Source organism: Kryptolebias marmoratus, linkage group LG4 (assembly GCF_001649575.2).
Source record: "Kryptolebias marmoratus isolate JLee-2015 linkage group LG4, ASM164957v2, whole genome shotgun sequence".
Lineage (NCBI taxonomy): Eukaryota > Metazoa > Chordata > Actinopteri > Cyprinodontiformes > Rivulidae > Kryptolebias > Kryptolebias marmoratus.
In genome coordinates, this window is record NC_051433.1 from 14,820,900 (window position 1) to 14,839,925 (window position 19,026).

The window sequence follows — 19,026 nt, forward strand, 5'->3', positions numbered from 1 at the left end:
ATAATAAACACAAAATGAACTTCCACAAGCACCAACCAGTAACTCACCAAAACTTTCATTAGAACTCTTTAGATGTTTATTTCTTTTAGCTCTACAGTTTTGTGAACCTCAGCTGTTAATTCTTAAATTACTGCATACATAAAATCCAGCACAAATATTGGGAGTTGATTCCTTTTTAATCAGATGTAAAATATGGAGAGACAATTTAAAAAAAAAGTACATCCTAGTGAACCAATATACACGTAAGAACAATCAAAATACATCTACAGTGTTTATATACAGCATCTTAAAAAGATCCCACTCGTGTAACATCAATAAAAACTCTACAATCATTCAGTCGTCCCCGTCTACATGTAGGAGCGACCTACACAGCAGAGCACGGCTGCTGGGACTTGAATTTGATTATCGCACTGTTCCTTTAATTTATCAAGTCAAATACAAGAATTCAGATGTTTCAGAGAGATAACATTCATTATTAATCGACATTTTGACAGACGTGTTATTGTTCTGAGAGCCGTACACATGCAGTCGCCTCATTTACACGATGAGCCTACATCTGAAGTCAAAACAGTACAGTTTGTTTATCCTCTTCATGATTTTTTTTTTTATCCCCAGATGGATTGAGCTGCATTTAAAACAAAAAAGGCTGCAGTGACGTCACGTGACATGTAAAGATTTTAAACCTCCCACCATAATGTTACTACACATACAGGCTTTTAAAGCCTTGTACAATAGTACGCATGCATACAAATACAACATCAATATGTACAGTACATGGACTTGTTTCTAGATGTACCCAAGGTAAAAATAAAGTTACATAAATACTGATTCAGGAACAATTCGCTTTTCTGTGAGTAAGTAAACCGTTCCATAAACATCAGGAGAGTCACCTGGGTCAGACGGGTGTTAAAACAAATCACTTTTCTAAAAGGTGCTCCATCTTGGGGTTTATGAAGGAAAAGCCAGCAAACGCAGACTGGTCCATGGAGTCTATGAAGTTCTTATCGCTGAAGGAAAGCCGTGGCTTCTCGTTGAGGAACTCCCGATCAAAGTTGCTGCAGTCGTTTGGTGCTTTCTGTAAATGAAGAAAATAAATTCAAAACTCAGAATTATTTATTACTTCAAATCATTTGCTATTTCTCCTCAGTGGAAGGGACAGGGAGCGTACCACTTTGGGTTTGAAGGGTGGCTCAAGCTCTCTCCTCTCCAACGCCTGCCAGTCAATGCTGTTAAAGAAGGGGTGTGCCGTGATATCACCCACAACTCCCAGCCTGCGAGTGGGGTCTCTGTCAAACAGCTGCAGTGAAACAACGTTACACATGTTACATCAGGAGTGTTCCCCTTTACCGCTTTATCAAACATAAAATGCTTAACTTTAAACAAACAAATAAAACACTAGAGGAATAAACTTTTCCATACGGCAAAATTAGTCTTTCACAAGTTGACAGAGGCTCCAAAATGTATTCATACACAAAAATTACCTTTGAAAATGTCCCATTTTTCAATTTTTAATAAGATAAACAAAAACTGTACAAAGCTTTAAAATGTAAAACAGGAACACAGATATACCGAACACTTTATTAGACATTGCTATTAACACAAACAACCAATCAGCCAATCACATGACAGCAACTTAGTGGCTTTAGGCTTGTAGACGTGGTGATGACGACTTGCTGAAGATCAAACCGAGCATCAGAACAGAGAAGACAGGGAGTTTGAGTGACTGAATGTGGGGTGGTTGTTGGTGCAAGACGGGCTGGTCGGAGTATTTCAGAAACTGCTGATTTACTGGGATTCAAAAAGTCCTTTATGCAGAAATTAGAATTAATGGATACAAACTCAGGCCCAGATTTCAAAGTTCCCATCTCTACTTTGTTGCCTGTGGAGTTCCTTTCCATTATCAGATCCTGAAGACTGAATGTTGACTTATAAGGACAATACACCGATTCTTTAACAGCTTGATTTTTCAGGATCTCTTAATAAATTCAACATCATTTATTGTATATATTGTATAATTTTCCTCCCAGTGTCTGCAGTCACGTTTTTACTATGTTTTAAAGACAACAAGAATCAGATTCATTTCATTTCTTTCATTGTTAAGGAAAGTGTTCTAAATGTTTTGTTGTACAAACCAATTGTTGCTTCACATAACACTTCATTAAATAATCTCCTGATGCTCATTCATGGTTGCTGATAGCTTAATTGTTCTTATGTCTGAGGTACTTTGATACTTTGGATAAAACACTTCGTACTGACCCGCTCGAGCAGGTTCCTGGCCTCCTTGTTGATCCAGCGGGGATAGTGAGGAGTGTCCATGCGGATGGACTCAAACAGCTCGTCCTCGTCATCCCCGTGAAAAGGCGACTGACCCACCAGCATCTCATACAGGAGGACCCCGAAGGACCACCAGTCAACTGAGAACGAGTATTTCTGACCCAGCAGGATCTGAGCCAAAACAAAGTTTTGAGGAAAAAAAAAAAAAAAACATAAATGGATTTCCACAGGGACTAAAACTTGTTTGTCTCTGAAATTGGTGTCAGATTTGAAGATTTCAGAACAAGAGAGTGTTTAAAACTTTGGAGAGCTGTACCTCTGGAGCGATGTAGTCGGGAGTACCGCAAAACGTTGTGGCGCGGTTGTCTCCAAACACGTTCTCCTTGCACATCCCAAAGTCAGCAATCTTTATGTGCCCGTCGTGATCCAGCATCACATTGTCTAACTTCAGATCTCTGAAAACAAAACAAGATTGTAAATATATACAAGAAAAGTTTAGGTGTTGAAAAAAGGGGAATTTGCAGTTTATACAACTACTTTGTCTCAAGAATTATCCCTAAAAGAAACAGGTTTGACTATTGATGCTTATAAAATAAAGTGTCTAAGAGTTTTGGCATCAGAAGTGTAAAATTTTGAATAACTAGTAGTTCAGAATATGATTCAAGACAGTTGTAACCTTAAAACTTATGACTTCTGAGAACCTATTAATAAACATACTAGAGCCTTTGCATAGTGTTTGTACTAATTAATACAAGTTACAGTTAATGTAAAATGAATATCCTCCTAGTAGTTTTGATTAAAGAATTATTTCACATTAAAATAAAGCTTTTTTTCCAGATTAAAACATTGCAGACATCTGAATTACGGTCAAGACATCTTTGCATCACTAAATGTGTTCTTGTGTTTCAATGAATTCATCAGCTGCTGTAGTTTGACACTAAAACCAGTCCATTCTTTCAGTCTTTTCTTGGTCTTTTTTAGATTTGCACTCACAGTCACAGCTTTCTTAACAGCCCTTACTCGTGACTGCTGTACCACACAATGGTATTTAAACTTTCTAGGAGAAAAAGAAAATTGTCAATATGTGTGGGATTACCTAACTGAGCAGTTTGAGTCTTTGCAAGTTCATTTACACAGTGAACCTGCAGCTCGACTCAAAGCACTGCTGTTAAAAAAAAATATAAGGTCAATTTACAAAATGGTCAAATTACATAATGCTCATCTGGGAAGTGAAGGAAACTGTATTTTTAAGCATATATGCTGTATATCGAGAGGGAGTGCTTCGTGTTTTTATGTTGTTTGTTCTGACCTGTAGATGATGCCTTTGGAATGCAAGAACTGAAGACCACAAATGATCTCAGCCGAGTAGAACCTGGGAAGACAGATGGCAGAGTCACACAGATATCAGCCACTCATCTCTAACAGAACGCTGCAACGCTGCTCAGCAGCCGTCTCACTACAGTGTTGACAGATGAACACTGCTGTCACTTCAGGCTTGTTTCAGCGTGGGCATGAATTATTGAGGAGAACATTTGTATGGAGTATAAGACAAGTGACTAACACGATCATAATGTGAAACTCAAGACGTCCTGTGAGCTGAAAGATTAGCCCATGCTAATCTGACCTGCTTTTCTTGCTACGTGCTTAGTGAAACAACTGACCCCTGAAGGCAAACGGAGCAACCGTCAGGTCTGACCAACCTTCTGGTTGTTCGCTGTGAAAGGCGCCTGGTTTTAGCTCGGTAGGTCTCACGTATCATCGGTGATAAATATTCTGTAGTTAGAGAGTACACTTACAGATAAAACTTTACTCTAAAAACAACAATAAAAAAATGTAAAATAAGGTAGAAATAACTTGGCTTTAGCTCAGTCAGAAGTACAGAAACAATAAACCACATGGTCTGTGGAAATTTCACAAGTTAGCAGGATTTCCTATCTTAAAAGGTCATCTGAAACTCTTTAGACACGCTAAAAAAAGTGCTGCATGTACAGATACTGCAGATACCTACATAACTCTCTATTTGACTGTGACAACTTGTGCAGCAACAACAAGACAACACAATCGTACACAAACTGTGGGTACTTTGTAGTGAACGGACACCTAATTTCTGAAAACATGACACATTATGGTAGTGCTTTGTCAAACTGGGATGGAGGTGAAGCAACAGGTGCATGGCAGTTTGTAAAAATCAACACACAGCAGAAGTTACATTTGAGTTTGAAATGTTAATGTTATATGTGGCATTTAAAGCAGTTATCATGGGCAAGTTACCGACAAAGACAAGCTGTAAACAGTCCCAAGAAATAAGAAAACTGCACGCTTGAGCTGTGCCTGATTAAACAATATAAAAGCATTTAATTGAAAACATGCTCATTTTGTTGCGAGCTTATCACTGAACCCAGTGACCCTAAAATAATAATTATAGTCTTATTTATTCATTTTATTTGTTAATATGCCTTATTTGTTTTCATTTCAAGTTTGCAACACCTTCTAAAATGAATTAATATGCATACCGCCTATCGTTAAAACTCATCCGTGGTTGGTGACATATTTTGTTCACAGACAGATGAAAACATGCAAAGACACAGGCACCTACATGATCACCTGCCTTTTATGGCAGCAGGCGATTAAAAAAAAGAGCCAGGAGGGCAACCTGCTGTTGCCAATAAAGTAAAGGAGATTATATTTCTATCGAATGATGTTAACAAGTGATTGTACTCATAAGTTGGTACAAAAGACAAACCTTTGAGAGGTGAAAATGGGCAGCTTGTGAACATGATCACTATATTTTAAGTACTTCAATGTTTAGATACAATGAAGGTTTGTAAGAGATTTGCATATTTTTGCCACTAAATTGCATAGTACGGCTAAAAATCGGAAGGGATTTCAGTATAAATGGTGTGAAAACACACCTCTGCTGGATGCTCAGGATATCAGACTCCACTGCTGCAAAAGCATCAACAGCTGTCGTTTATGAAAAGCTGACAGAACCACACAAGAAGTCAAAGTATTAAAGTTAAAAAGGGTACGTCGCTTAAATACTGTGGTTATTTGCTTAATTTCAAAGATCCAAGCAATTAATGTGTATATAATTGTACTGCTGACAACCCTACAGGCTACCTTTTCAACAGAAGCACATGTTCTGTGACGGTTTGAGCTATAACCTAATATTTGTTAAAATCTCAGAAGTGTTGCTGAGCGTACACTCAACTTCCTCCAAGAACATAGGTTAGTTTAACAGGTGACTATTTTTAACATGGATGGCTGTTTTCTACGAGTATATTTTAATATTAGACCATGAAAGTACATTTTTATCCAAACTAATGAATAAACAGTCTGCGATGAAATTAAATCAAAACAAAAATAAGCATTACTGCTTTTTTAAGATGTGGATTTTCTATGCCATCCTAACATTTTTGATTTGAAGATAAAAAACAACAACAATAACAGGAAACCAATCAAATGACCATGTTTTAGCATAAACACTCTTACTGTATTTAGTAAAACACAGCATGATAACACATACTAGTGAAGTAAAAAGCTAGTTTGAAAACCCCTACATGTTTTTTTTTTTCTTTATATTGCCCAAAGCAGAACAGACAATGCAAATAAAATGGCTGTAAAACTGAGTAACACGAGGAAGTGTAAACATTTAGAGGTTTCTGTTAAAACACAGCAAAAATCTCAATTAATAAAGAAGTGACATGAAACCAAACATGCAAATGTGTAAATGAATGCACTGCTCGATAATGAAAGAGTGGTTTCTCACGGAGGCTAAACCATTCAGAGTGAACACAGTCGCTGAGGAGGATTTACGCAGCTGTCAACATAAGATCAGGTTTCAGTGTTTACAAGGTGGAGCGTTACTCCTGTCAACTCACAACCCCTATTGTAATGACACAATGAGAGAAGTGAACTCATTTCTAAGAAGAAAAAAAGAGCCTATTAGTTTGAAATGATGCATACAATAAAAAAACCATTTAACAACAAATTAGAATTTTTATATGGCACTAAAACTTAATTTACTACGAGTGTATTGTGTTTTTTTCCTCTAAATATCACACACTATTCTTTTATTTATCCCATCTGAGCTGAATTTGTGAGTTTCACAGCATCTACTGAAAACTGTTTATAAAGTGTGACTTTTTAAAACTTCAGTTGGTTGAAGTTCTTCCAAGTTTTGGTCTTTTTCACAGGTTTTTTTTTTTCCACCAGCTTGCCATTGTGTGTTTTTTGGAGGGATTCCCATCGTGTGATGAGAGGTGGGTGTTTGTAAGCGATGCCTCCCCATAAACACACAGCAGTACACAAAGTTTTTCACTCTTTACAAGGCCTGTCCGCTATTGAACAGGAACTAATGGAAATCAGCCAGCCATGAGCTTATTTGACTTCAGTGCATAATTTACAAGAAAAATGCAAACAATAAAGGGAAGAAATGAAATAAGACAATGGGAGGCGAGACTTACGTGGCTCTGACGAGTTCAAAGCGTCCTTTCTCCTGAATATGGAACATCAAATCCCCTCCATTCAGATACTCCATCACAAAGAACAGATGCTCCTGTGGACAATAGTCATTTTCAGCGTCAGGAACAGAATTCTAATCAATAATTTAAAACTAATGTAGCCAGATTTATTCAACGTGTGGAGGGCGAGTACCTTTGTCTGGAAGGTGGAGTAAAGATGGGTGAGGAAGGGGTTTCCCCAGGCTAAAGCCAGGACTCTCTTCTCTATCATAGTGCACTCCACGTCATCATCCATCAGCACAACATCTTTTTTTAGAGCCTTTACTGCAAAATAGTCTCCGTGGCCCTTAAGCTCTGCCAGGAGAACCTACAAGATAAATGATAGAAATGTTTGAATTTCAGCTGCAATCGACTATTTGATAAAACAATCCACCAATTCTCTAAGAGGTCTACATTTTCATTTGCAGTAAGAAAAGTTGAAAATTGTAGTACACTTGAGGGTACCTTTCCAAAGCTGCCTTTTCCTAACACCTTGTGGAAGATGAAGTTGTCCACATTGATACGAGTCAGATGGGTAATACGAGACTGTGGTCGTTGAGCGGGGCCTTCCCACAGCTTGCCGTAGGGAGAACCTTCTGATGGCCAAACAAGTTACCACACACAGCAAATAATTAGTCACATAATTAACTGAGAACCCTCGTGACAATTATGTGTATAGAGCAGACGTGACTACATGAAAAAAAAAATGTAATAAATAAGAATGATGATCACTGACCAGAGATGTCAAGCCCAGCAAGCTTGTTTACTTCATCGTATACTCCGATGTCAGTCAGGTTAGGCAGGTTATGATCTGAGCTGCGAGTCGATTTCTGAAAAAAGGCAGGAGGAAAATTACCATGAAACATCCAGACAAACAACTTGTTAGGAATGGTTTTGGATCAAGCTGCAGTAAAGATAGAGAAAAACATGATAGTTTGGTGTTTATGAATACTGAGATGGTTTCTAAAATAAAACAGATTTATTCAGCCATGGGGCTGTAAAGATCTAACAAGTAAACAAGTTGGTTTTTTAACACCTGGTTAAATTCAAAGCCACATGTTGTGTTGAAAAAAACCATCAACTAGAGCTGCGAGATGGGAAAGGAAATATTCCAGATGATCGGCACGTTTTTGATCATCACTTTGTTAATGAGCAACATATGTTACTACTTTTAACATAAGAGGATATTCATGTTAGTAAAGTCTTTCTTCTAGTCCTTCTTGGGAGCTATTCACCAATGTTTTGCCTTGTTTTAGTCCTTTTTAGTCTCAACATAACATGCAGCTTAGTAAGAAATAATAGAAGTACTTCAGCCTTGACCTTTTCAAAAAAATCCTGTGATTGTAAATTTGTTATAAAGGTATAGAAACTCTAATTACCTACCCAGGATAAAATTAAATAAATAAAAACATGTAATTTTAGACTTTTCTGTGGCCTTAAACAGCTCAGGGCACCTGATTGGACCACTCAGTGATTTAGGAGCATGCCCATGAACTCACCTGGCTGACTTGTGTTAGTGCTTCAGCAAGTAGTTTCTGATTGATACCACAAAGGTTGGCTACTTTATCCTGACACTTGTGGTGGACATTCATGGCACAATCTAAAACATAAAAAGAAACAAGTCAATCACAAAAACACAGCTACACACCAGCTGTGCCCTCTGTTTAATCATATCTGTGCTGTACCTTCACACTTTAGGCCTTGTTTAACCAGACCCCACAGCAGACTACCACAGTGGTCGCAGAAGGTGGGACTCATGTAGTTGTAGGTCTTGAAACGATGCGGCATGTCGATTTTAAACCGCTCCTTTTGGAACTGAAGGGATAAAAAGTGTTTCTCTTAGAGTGGTAAACCCATCCTGTAAAAAGGTAGGCACCTGCCATATCACCGTTTTAGAGGGCTGGGCTTTCTCACTCAGTTTTCTTTGTGGAAAGTCATCACATTGCTGGATAGAAAGTTTCTTCCCAGGCGTGTCTCTGGTCTTAATAAAAAAAATGGGTTGTGCTTAATTACTTCTACATCACTAACATTTAGGTCCACTGGACTTTAATAATCTCCATTAGGGATCTAAAGGTGAACCTATGGAAGTCAGACTTTAATGTAAATTATGTAATTACATCGGTACGCAGACTCTAGATGGAAAACAAATTCCATAAATCAATAATTTGCCTATTTCAGAAGTCATCTGCTTAACATTTTGCTGCAGATCTGACACAAAGTCAGGAGAGATTTCTGTAACACTGTGAAGAATAATACATCAGACTGTGTTTCCATTACTACACCAGCACATGCTGAGTGGATTCCACACACCATTAAAACTGCATATCACCACATGATCTGCTCACATTTACCAGAAAAAGCAGCATGTCTGACCATCATTGTTAAAAATAAATGCTGAAGATCATCACTGACATGACTCGCAATGCAACATCAAATTTAAGGTCCAGATATTATTTGGAGTTTCTTCAAAGGAAGAAACTATAGGAAAAAATGTCTGTACAGATTCTGAGACATTGTGGAAAATCCCTGCCTGGTATTAGAGAAAGTACAAGCAAAACCAGCAACACATAGGAAATAAAGTAGAACTGAGAACGCCGCTTTGCACCACCACACCGCCACAGCTTGGCAAGATCAAAGATGTGGTTGAGAATGACATAAAATAAAACACCAGAGCCACGGTCCAAAATAACATTCAAACAGAATATTATATCAAAGAAGGAACTAATTAAGATATGAAATCTCAAATACATTTCTTCTTGTACTACAAAGTACCAATAATATTTGTGACTCTACTGCTTGTTAGATATCTATTTTCAGTTTAAATTTAGATTTATACTGCATAAAATATGTGTTTCTACAATTAAAACAAGGTTAGAACCACACTAAAGTGATATGTATTGTTTAAAAAAAGCATCAACCTGGAATTGTATCTAAATTGATCTAAATTAAAAAGATTGCATGCGTCTGATATCCATCCTCAAATCTTGGTGTTTATTAAAAAGATAGTAAGTGGAGCTAGATATTAATTAGTGTGTGCTTATGTGTTAAATTCTGACCAAGCACCACAATAATCTGAAAACATGCTAAAAGGACACAACAAAAAGAAAAGAAAAAAAAAGGTGAGAAAAGACCACACTAAACTGATAACAATACACTGGACAATAAATTAGAGACATATGGAGAACGCTCACAAACACGGTGTGCTACATACCACAGTATCCCGACTGTTGGCAGCAGTGCCGGTACATCTGCCTATGATTTTGTCTATGCACTTCTTATGGATGGCTGCATTGCATTCTGTGAGGAGTTCAGATAAAATCAAATACATTAACTGCTTCAGTAGATGTCAAACACATAAGTGTAAAGGTAGTTTTATTCATAGTCAAGTTCATACTTTTAATTACACCTTTAATAAATTAATTTGCTATTTCAAGAATAGAACAAAGCACTTCTTCTTCTTTTTTTAAATTGCTGCACACTTACGTCTGCATTTATAGCCTTGCTTGTTGAGTCCCCTATGGGAGACGAAAGACAGAAATGAGTCAGTTTGTATTTTTGGTGATCACTTACATGGGATAATGATTAATTACTTGCACAAGAAAAAGGTACAGCAAGATCATTAGTGCATCAGGAGGTCATTGTAGCAATTTTTTTATTTATTAGCTCAAAATGAGGACTGAAGAAGAAAAGTGTCGCCATCTGAGCCATCAAAGAATAACAAATATTTCTGTTGTTTTATCAATGATATGAGTGTAATGAATATAAATGATCTTTTTATGGTCACTGAGAAATAAAAACTCCCCACCTGACAATTAAAGAAAAGCCAGGCGGTCTATAAAGTTGCCTCCACATTTGAAATGTGAACATTGGACATTTTTAGTAAATTTCTTCATGCTCCACTTGGTTGTTTTCACCAGAAGTAGTACAAATACTTTAACAAGTGAAGGAGTATCTCAACTTGACATTAATTATGTGGTGCTACACTTTAGTACATTTCCACACAATGTTTTCAATCCCACTGCATCAATCTATCTGGTGTAGCAGATAAAGTGAAGACAGGACTGACCAGACAAATTCTCTGCACACGGAGCAGAAAGTGGGCTGCCTGAAGAACGTGGCAATGAACTCGTGGTTTTTAATGAAGTGGATCTTTGCCTGTTTTATGGCCCCTCGTCTACGGTTTATGGTAGGAACCTCCTCCTCCTTCACAGAATGCTTACTCTCTGTCAAGATACAAAAAGAAACAAATCGGTCACTGCACAACACGGGAAAGGAAAAACAAAGGTCAGCGTGGAGGAACAAATTGATAGCCTAAATGATAACCTGCAGGGACTAAGTGTTTGTAAAAGATCTGATTAATTTACAGTGGGGAACCATGAGTAAAAAGCTAGTCAGTCTGTCTATGAACAGGTTTACAATACAATCAGAGATATTAAAGTTGAGTAAAAGAACAAATAAATAAATATTCTTATGTTAAAATCAAGAAACTAATTTTCATTTCTGTTACCTGCATCCACACCTTCCAGAAAATACTGCACTGCCATCATCACTTTCCCAGAAGGAAGGAGGTCCACCTGAACACAAAACAACCTACAGTTATAAAGGACTCTCAGACATTGGTCAAAGAGAGAGGAGGTGGTTTCATACCCTACCCAGAATTCAGCACGTCCGTTGGCTTTCTTGCAGCGCTCAGCGAGGACCGACACGCCAACGCTGACCTCGGCCAGCGGCTCCTCTGCTGTCTTCATCAGCAGTACCTCAAGTACACGACCCTCGTAGATGTGCGCATCGAAACAGGCTTTCCAGGCTGGGTACATGGTGGGTTTTCTCTGAACCAGAGTCTTACCTCGTTCTAAATGAAAGATGGAAACAGAAAGGAAGCAGAAGAGAGGAAGATAAAAAAAAAATTGTTTCTGCATTCTCAAGAACAGGAAATAAGAAGACTGACAATTCTGTTTACAAAAAAGGCAACTTCTGTTAAAAAAAAAAAAAAAAAAAGAAAAGAAAAACAAGGCAACATGCACTGTCAAAAGTTTCCCCACCAGTTGTTAAAGCTTCCTTTATCTTGATTGCACAGAAGGGTGGGTCAGCTGAGGGAGGCAGGGTTCCCAGCTCGTACGTATTAAAAGCGATCCTCAAGAAAGGAGCCATGATGACGAGTTACAGGATCCCCCTGTTCAGTGAGATCAACAAAGCGTTAATCTCGTGGTTTTAATCTACAACAAAATGCTGTAACACACAATTACAATTCATCTTTACACCCAGTTAATACACAGTTATTTGTCACGTAGTTTCAATGAACCACGCAGCAAAACCATTCACTCACATCTGGGGGCGTGAGCTCTGTGAGACCAAAAAATATCAGAGAAAGAAGACAGTGCTCCTTTTGTTGGAGTGCAGAAAACGGATTCAAAAATGCATTCTTGTTACTGTCCCACTAGGAAACACCTGCACCCACACACACAACATCCAATTGCTGTGTCAGCAAAGACAGTAATTTCAGCTTGATCATAGTGAACCTCAGAAAAGATTCACTTTTTGTCACACACACTTAGAGCAGAGTCACAAAGTGTTTCATCTCTCTTCTCAAACACCTGATTTATTGCACTTATTGTGGATTAAATCTCATCTGTCTGATCATTTTTTCTGTATTTATGGGGGATTGCTCCTCTTCCTCTGCACCTATTTGTTGTGGTGTACCTCAAGGGTCCATGTCAGGTCCTATTCTGTTCTCTTTATATATGCTGCCTTTCGGATCTATATTTAAAAAGTATAACATTTCCTTTCACCGTTATGCTGTAAAAATCCATATACATTTCCCTTTATAAAATTGTCTGTCTCTGCACAACTTCAGCCTCTGTTTAACTGTCTGTGTTTACCCTGGTTGCCTGTTTGCTTTGGTAATAAATTGAAAGATTATTGTACTCATGTTTTAAATGGTTTGGCTTCCAATTATTTAACTGAACTTCTTGACTTTTATAAACCCCTGAAAAAACACTGAGATCTTCCAGCCAGATGCTTTTAGTGCAGCCAAGATTAAAGCACAGAGGGGATCAATGATTTTGCAGTGGCAGCCCCTAGACTCTGGAATGAGTCTATAAAGTTTTTTAAATCCCACCTAAAAACTCACTTTTATACACTGGCTTTTATTTTGAGTTCACTTTGAGTTCCAGCAGCTCTTTTATGAAGTGGCATTTTGTTTTTAGCATATTTTATTGAACCTGTTAGTTTTTACGTGTATTTTCTGACTTTATTTAATCGCTGTTTTCTCTTGTTTGTTTTTTTTAACCAGCTTGTAAAGCACTTTGGTCAACTTTGTTTTTAAACATGCCATATAAGTAAAATGTACACTGAGATTGACATTGACCACATGCCTCATTTACTGATTGCATAAGCTGTAGACAGAGCAACAACATTTTAAGTAACAGCCATTTATAGTATGTGCAATGCATAAGGCAACACCAAATAATCCGCGTAACTATTTAGTTAATTCCTCACCTGCTCAGTGTTAGACAGTGCCTCTGCTACCTGTTTACTTTGCTGCCAGAGTGTCTTTAGTGTGTAGTTTCCCAAATGTTTTTACTCAACAGTGAAGGGGTTTGCCTGTACTAGAAAGACAGAACGAGCCTCAACATGTCGCTAATCCAAATACAAGCATGCTGTGCTCCACAGTTGGCCTAGATGGCATTCACATCCCAAACGAAAACCATAGCCACCCACACTGAGACAAGAAAAGACAAACCAAAATTTAAAAAAAATTGAAGAAATAAGAAAAATAAGTGTGCGCTTAGAAAGGAGGGTGATGAACAACATTACTGCTCACTGCTGCAGCTAGCTGTGATGTCAGGGGTTTTTCGAAGTTAATCAATAGCGGGCACACTGCGTGATTGAGGGCAGGAGTGATTGATTGCCTGGCAGGCTGTTCATGTGCCGCTTCGATTTGTCCCATCTGTTAAGTTCACCCGCCATGTCCAACGCACAGCCACGCTGTATTACATGTAAACATCCAAGACAAATGTACAAAACCTACTTCCTCATATCTGAGCTAATAAGCACAAAACAAGGTCAAGTAAGGAGGCGCAACAAATTGTATAACTATTACTATGAGACACTATGGCTATCATGTTAAAGGCTAAATATTTGCAATTATGCATGATTCATGCAATTTTAATTAGAAGATAATGACTTGACAAAAGCTAATGCATTTGGTATCAGTGGCTAAAATAAACAAAGATGAAAATAAAACAGGCAAGGGGGGAAGAAAAACAGATGCAACTTAAACAGTAATGTGGAGCTGGGTTTAATTAAATCCTCCAGCCATTTTAGAATGACTCAAGTTCACACAGTTTTTTTTTGTTTTTGTTTTTGTTTTGTTTTTTTGCCTTAAACCATACTGTCATTGTTTATGATGGAGCTAGCAGGTCCTGACAGGTACCTGAAACACTGGGAATCTAACAGGTCTGATCTCCAACAAGACTCGAATTCCCAAAGCGAGGAGCCAGTCATTTCAGTCCGTGCATCTAATTTTCTTTATGTAACAGCGGATGTGGTTGGCTGTCAGTTGGCTGAACACAGATGTCACATCGCGTCTGACTCAAGCAGCACTTTGCGGCCAGATTGTCTTCATGACAAAATAGATGTTTTTCTTCTTCTCCTCCTCCTACACCCCCGTCCGTGTCGTGCAGGCCAGCTCACGGTTTGGAGTAATTACATATTTTGGGACCTGTCAAGAGTCTTCTGTGGCTGAACTCCCGAGCACTTTTTGGCCGACAGCCGCGGGTGTCGGTGCCAATTTATTTATGTATTTATTTGTTGTTGTTGTTTTAACCCAAGTTGACCCCTCGTCGTGTCAAATCACAGAATCCCGTATCAAGCATTCCGGTTTACACACGAGCAGGCGACACAATTAAAAACTTGTCAATGAATAACTACTTTGTTACCCCGGCAAAAAAAAAACACAGACAGACACACACAAACGCGACACAAACGTTGTCTTTTTGGCGTAATGGAGAGGGAAGAACTGGCTAACTACAGACGTTACAGGTTTTACCGTTACAGTTTGTTCCTCAACAGATGGAAAAAAAAACCGTAGAAGAAGAAAGCTCGGCCGTCTTGAAACAACTTTCTGTGAACAGCAAAACCTGAAAAGACTCGAGTTCTGACAAGTTCCAGCTGGAAAGAGTTTAAAGGCAGTCTCACCTCGTCCTGCTAACTCAGCACTAGCTCTTTTTTCACCGCAACTCGACGAAAGTTTCTCCCCTTTCTTCCCCCCTTTTCTCTCTCTTTTTTTCACTCTGTGATTCTGTCGTTTGAGGAAGTGTGTCGCGCGCTCCCTCTCTCTCTCTCCCTCTCTCTGACGTTTTACCTGCTCTGCGCACGCGTACGGGCACGCGGGGCGTTTCTGTGCCCAGATGGTGACAGAAACCAGGGGAGTATGGCAAGCCGTTGTCGCATATAACCAAAACACACCCAATTAGCTTATTAGACGTCAATAAACAGCCTTCCTGCTCGTCAAAACGACATTTTTGCAACAAATCGTGTTAGGAAAAAAACAACCTTTGAGTATGATTAAAAACATCTAAAGTTTCTCCAGATCTTTTTCCCTTTTCTGCAACATCAGCATAAAGTTGAAGGTATAAAAATATTATATATAAGCATTTGAGCATAATTTTCTATGCTAATTATTCAAATATATTTCATTACTGCAGTCAGAACAGTTCTAATTAAAGATGTTTTACTACAAATTTGTCCAGGCTGCATAGATGCTAAAACACAAAAGTTTGCTTCAAAATTTATCATAGAATAGGAAAATGTCCACACTTCTGACTGTTAATCGTCATAAGTTGCATTTTCGAAACCAAAAATGGAAAAACTATTTCAAATACTTTTAACATAATGTTGAATAAAAAAACTAAAACATTTTAACAATCAAAAATGTCATATAAGAGATATCCAGTTATTCTGACCAGAAATAGTTTAACTGTGTATATCTGCTTTGTCTAACTATTTTATGGTAAATTGACTTGCCATAAGAGCATCCAGTTGCTCTAACTACAGTTAATCAAGGTCATTTCAGACATTATAGTTCATTATTGAGTTTTTCAGCTAGTTTTAACACATTCATTTGTTTCAGTCTCACATGTAGTTTTACATTTTACCCCCTGGTGGTGGTGTAGGTTCATCTCTGCAGACCTGTTGATCACCTGTGCTGTGGGGGAATAAAAGCCCTGCCTCACATCTGCAATGGTATTGAATTTGCCCTAGATTAGTGTCTGGTATGTAGGGGAAGTGCTTGTGCGGCAGGGGGTGGAGTCACGTGGCTGGGACTGAAGGCTGCAAGCATAGCTTTGAGGTTTGAGCAGCATGGTTTTGCTGGTGTGGAGGTGGCAGATTTCGCTCATGCAACCAAAAAGCATATAGTTTTCTTCTAAAGGAAATTCACTCCAAATAGTCCATACTTTTTTCCCTTGTGCCTCTGTCCACCCACTTGCTCCCGCGCGCACACAGCTAATTTTGTGTGTACAAATGAGCATGAGAAATAGCTGATTTGTGCCAAGAGAGCTATTCTGATCTCATTATCCTAAAGAAATATTGGCTGAAGTGAAAAGAGACCTAAATAAGGACCGATAAATTCCTCCGGGATGAGTCACAATTAAAGGCACACTTTGCATAGATCTGCAAGCTGCCGTAAGTAAATAAATACAAGCCTGGACCTGGGCAGGCTAACAGGACACAGGTGTGCCTATGGGTTTTTCATCTCTCATCTGAAGTTTTATATAACACGTTGATTCTGACTCATCATGGTAGACACAGGAAGTCTACAGTAGAGTCTAGGCTTGTGTGTGTGTGCGAAAGATTTCTCTGGCACTGACAGACACACCTTTCAAGCTTAAGAAACCTGCTTCTTCTTTTCTTTCTCCAGCACACACCCACACACTCATCCACACATAACAACTGTCATGATACACCATTGGATGCACACAGACTGGAGAGCAGGCGGATGTTAAATGTAGCATGCAGAGACTGCAAAGAGGCTGGTGACCTACATAGAAACTCCCTGAGCATCGAGGTATCTTTGGCTCTGTGACTGTGGCGAAACAGGAACTAAGTTACCATTTATGCAGTTGTAACTGTTTGCTATATGGTTTTTTATTGTTTAGGGTCAGTCTAGTTGAAACAGAAAGACATGCTGAGATTGTTTTTATTGGGAGTGAGAGAAGGACTGTGTCCAACTTACCAAGCACAGCAGCATTTTTGAGCTCCTTATCTGATCAGACTCACAGCGACAAAACAGCACAGCAATGGCTTTTAAGAGTCACAGTTTAAACTGTTTTAAATTGTCAGTGTTTTGGTTTGCTAAAATATGTAAGTGTCTGTAGGTCTGTGAATTAGAGTTATCTGGTTTACCAAATGGTGATCAGTTTTTCAAACAAGTTCAACAAGTTATAAAAAATACATGAAAACCCAAATGAAACACACAGCCTAATTCTGGTCGACACATATGGTTTGCTATTACATTTCTGTCAGCTGCGGCAGTATGTGACCTTCTTGGATAAGCAGTAATTATGAAGGTAAATTAGATTCAAGTGTTTTCCATCAATAAGGTGACATGCACGTGTGAGTGGGCGCCCTGTTTTTTTTTTTTTGAAAACCACCTCACAGAGCTTCACAAATCATGTCTGTGGGAGTGCACCGTGGTTTGAAAACCTCAGTGTTCGCAGCAAACTAGATGAGGTTTAAAACCATAACTAAAAAACTGAACTCGACTGATCCAGATATAGATAAATTATGCACAAATAGAAGGAAAAAAAAATACACAATACAGTTAACAGAAGTAGAAGATCGCTCCGATAATAGGATGCATAGTCTGTAGGATCTTAAAAGAAAACCCAGCAACTTCTAAGAACGCTGAGGCTTTTCTCAGTCTGGCTTATTTTAATGATTATGGCTCCTCTATCTGGCAAACACTGAACTGCAGTGGTGTGTGTAACAGGGCTGCAGGGAGATAACAGTCGCAGCGTTGGGTACCTGTGATTATCTAAGTAACACATGAACAGAACGGTATTTCGAGATACAAACTCCAAGAACAAAATGAACCTTTTTTTTATTCAAGGGAAGAGTGTCACATTTGGATTGAGAAAATTGTTCAGTTTCAGAATAATAAATTCATATTTCTAAAACACGGTGGAGGTTGTGTTATTATTATATAGGTCATTTAGCTGAGGTTGGTGCTGAACATGGGGGTCAAACCAAACACTAAAAGCAGCAATTAGTCACTTTATAAACTGTATAAATGTTTGTGTTTAATTATAGGCTTTTATAAAAGGTTTGCAACTTTCAAAACACAGTTATGAATTTGGAGAGTTTTTACATGAAAACAGTTTCCTCCTTTTTTTTCTTTTTTAAACTAAAGAAGTAAACAGTAAATGTAAAAATGGTCCACAAAATGCTTGACAGACGGTTTGAACAGATGAAGAAGTGAGTCATGTCGTGTAAAAATAATTTTTGTTGTGAGCTCTCTGCAGGAAAAAATGAACAGATGTGATGAGTAAAAACAAACACAACGGGGAAAAACACATAAGCGTTTTGGTTTTTTTTTCTTAGGTTCCCCCAGTAATAATTCTTTCTGCAGAGTAGTTCTCAAAGTTGCAAGGTTCATAAAATAGTTGTTTAATATGGAAAAAAAAACTTCAAGTAACGATTAACACAGACACAAAACCACACTGGCACAAATTATTAATCTATTGGGGTGTTCCTTAATTGATCTTTCTCACGATTATTCTGCAACTGCAAATAATTGCTGCTAATCTTGTTTTTTAATGCTTAAAAGGCAAAAACAAAAACCACACACTGCCTTAAGAAAAATGATGTATTGAAAACATAGCTTGATATTCATAAATTATTGTTTTTCTTGCAGAAAAAAGCCATCAAACACCTAATCAGCACTGTATGTCATCTGTAAGTTTGTGCAAAATCGACATGTAAAAACACACTTTCAATGGAAAGTTTGCTTCTGAATTTTTCTTTCACTGGAGCTGTGACTTCCTGAATTACTGAGGGGTTGTCAGGCAACTGCTCCCTGAGTCTATTACATAACCCTCCTAATAAAACCCCAACTTGATGTTTTATCCCTTCAGTTTTTGAACTAATTTAACACGAAAGTCCTCCGGCTTTTGTAAGGTAATATTTATTAGCCGAGTACAGTTTTCCACTGCTTACAGGGCTTATTTTAACCTGTTCTAACAGGCCT

General features: G+C 38.2%; 1 protein-coding gene across 2 annotated transcripts; it reads right to left on the reverse strand.

The window, feature by feature from the left end:
* Positions 1-155: 155 nt before the first annotated feature.
* On the reverse strand, positions 156-15,132 carry prkcda (protein kinase C, delta a). Of its 2 annotated transcripts, none has more exons than XM_025005864.2 (18): positions 14,976-15,132; positions 11,819-11,949; positions 11,429-11,628; positions 11,284-11,350; positions 10,843-10,999; positions 10,260-10,291; positions 9,988-10,073; positions 8,462-8,591; positions 8,276-8,376; positions 7,513-7,606; positions 7,242-7,369; positions 6,931-7,104; positions 6,741-6,832; positions 3,584-3,646; positions 2,591-2,729; positions 2,257-2,445; positions 1,169-1,297; positions 156-1,075 (listed from the first exon to the last, which is right to left on the reverse strand). In XM_025005864.2, the coding sequence occupies exons 2-18, from the start codon at positions 11,925-11,927 to the stop codon at positions 917-919; spliced, it is 2,049 nt and encodes a 682-aa protein (XP_024861632.1). In that variant the 5' UTR covers positions 11,928-11,949; positions 14,976-15,132; the 3' UTR covers positions 156-916. The 2 variants fall into 2 exon arrangements, with proteins under 2 accessions (XP_024861632.1, XP_017271380.1); XM_017415891.3 differs by having other exon boundaries at positions 7,242-7,372.
* Between the last annotated feature and the right edge of the window lie 3,894 nt (positions 15,133-19,026).

Excerpts from the sequence above, each read along its gene's own strand:
- prkcda (XM_017415891.3), bottom strand. The coding sequence starts at position 11,927 with ATGGCTCCTTTCTTGAGGATCGCTTTTAATACGTACGAGCTGGGAACC. Across the intron at positions 6,833-6,930 it reads ACTCCACCTTCCAGACAAAG|GAGCATCTGTTCTTTGTGAT; the intron begins GTACTCGCCCTC and ends TATTGTCCACAG. Across the intron at positions 2,446-2,590 it reads CCGACTACATCGCTCCAGAG|ATCCTGCTGGGTCAGAAATA; the intron begins GTACAGCTCTCC and ends GTTTTGGCTCAG.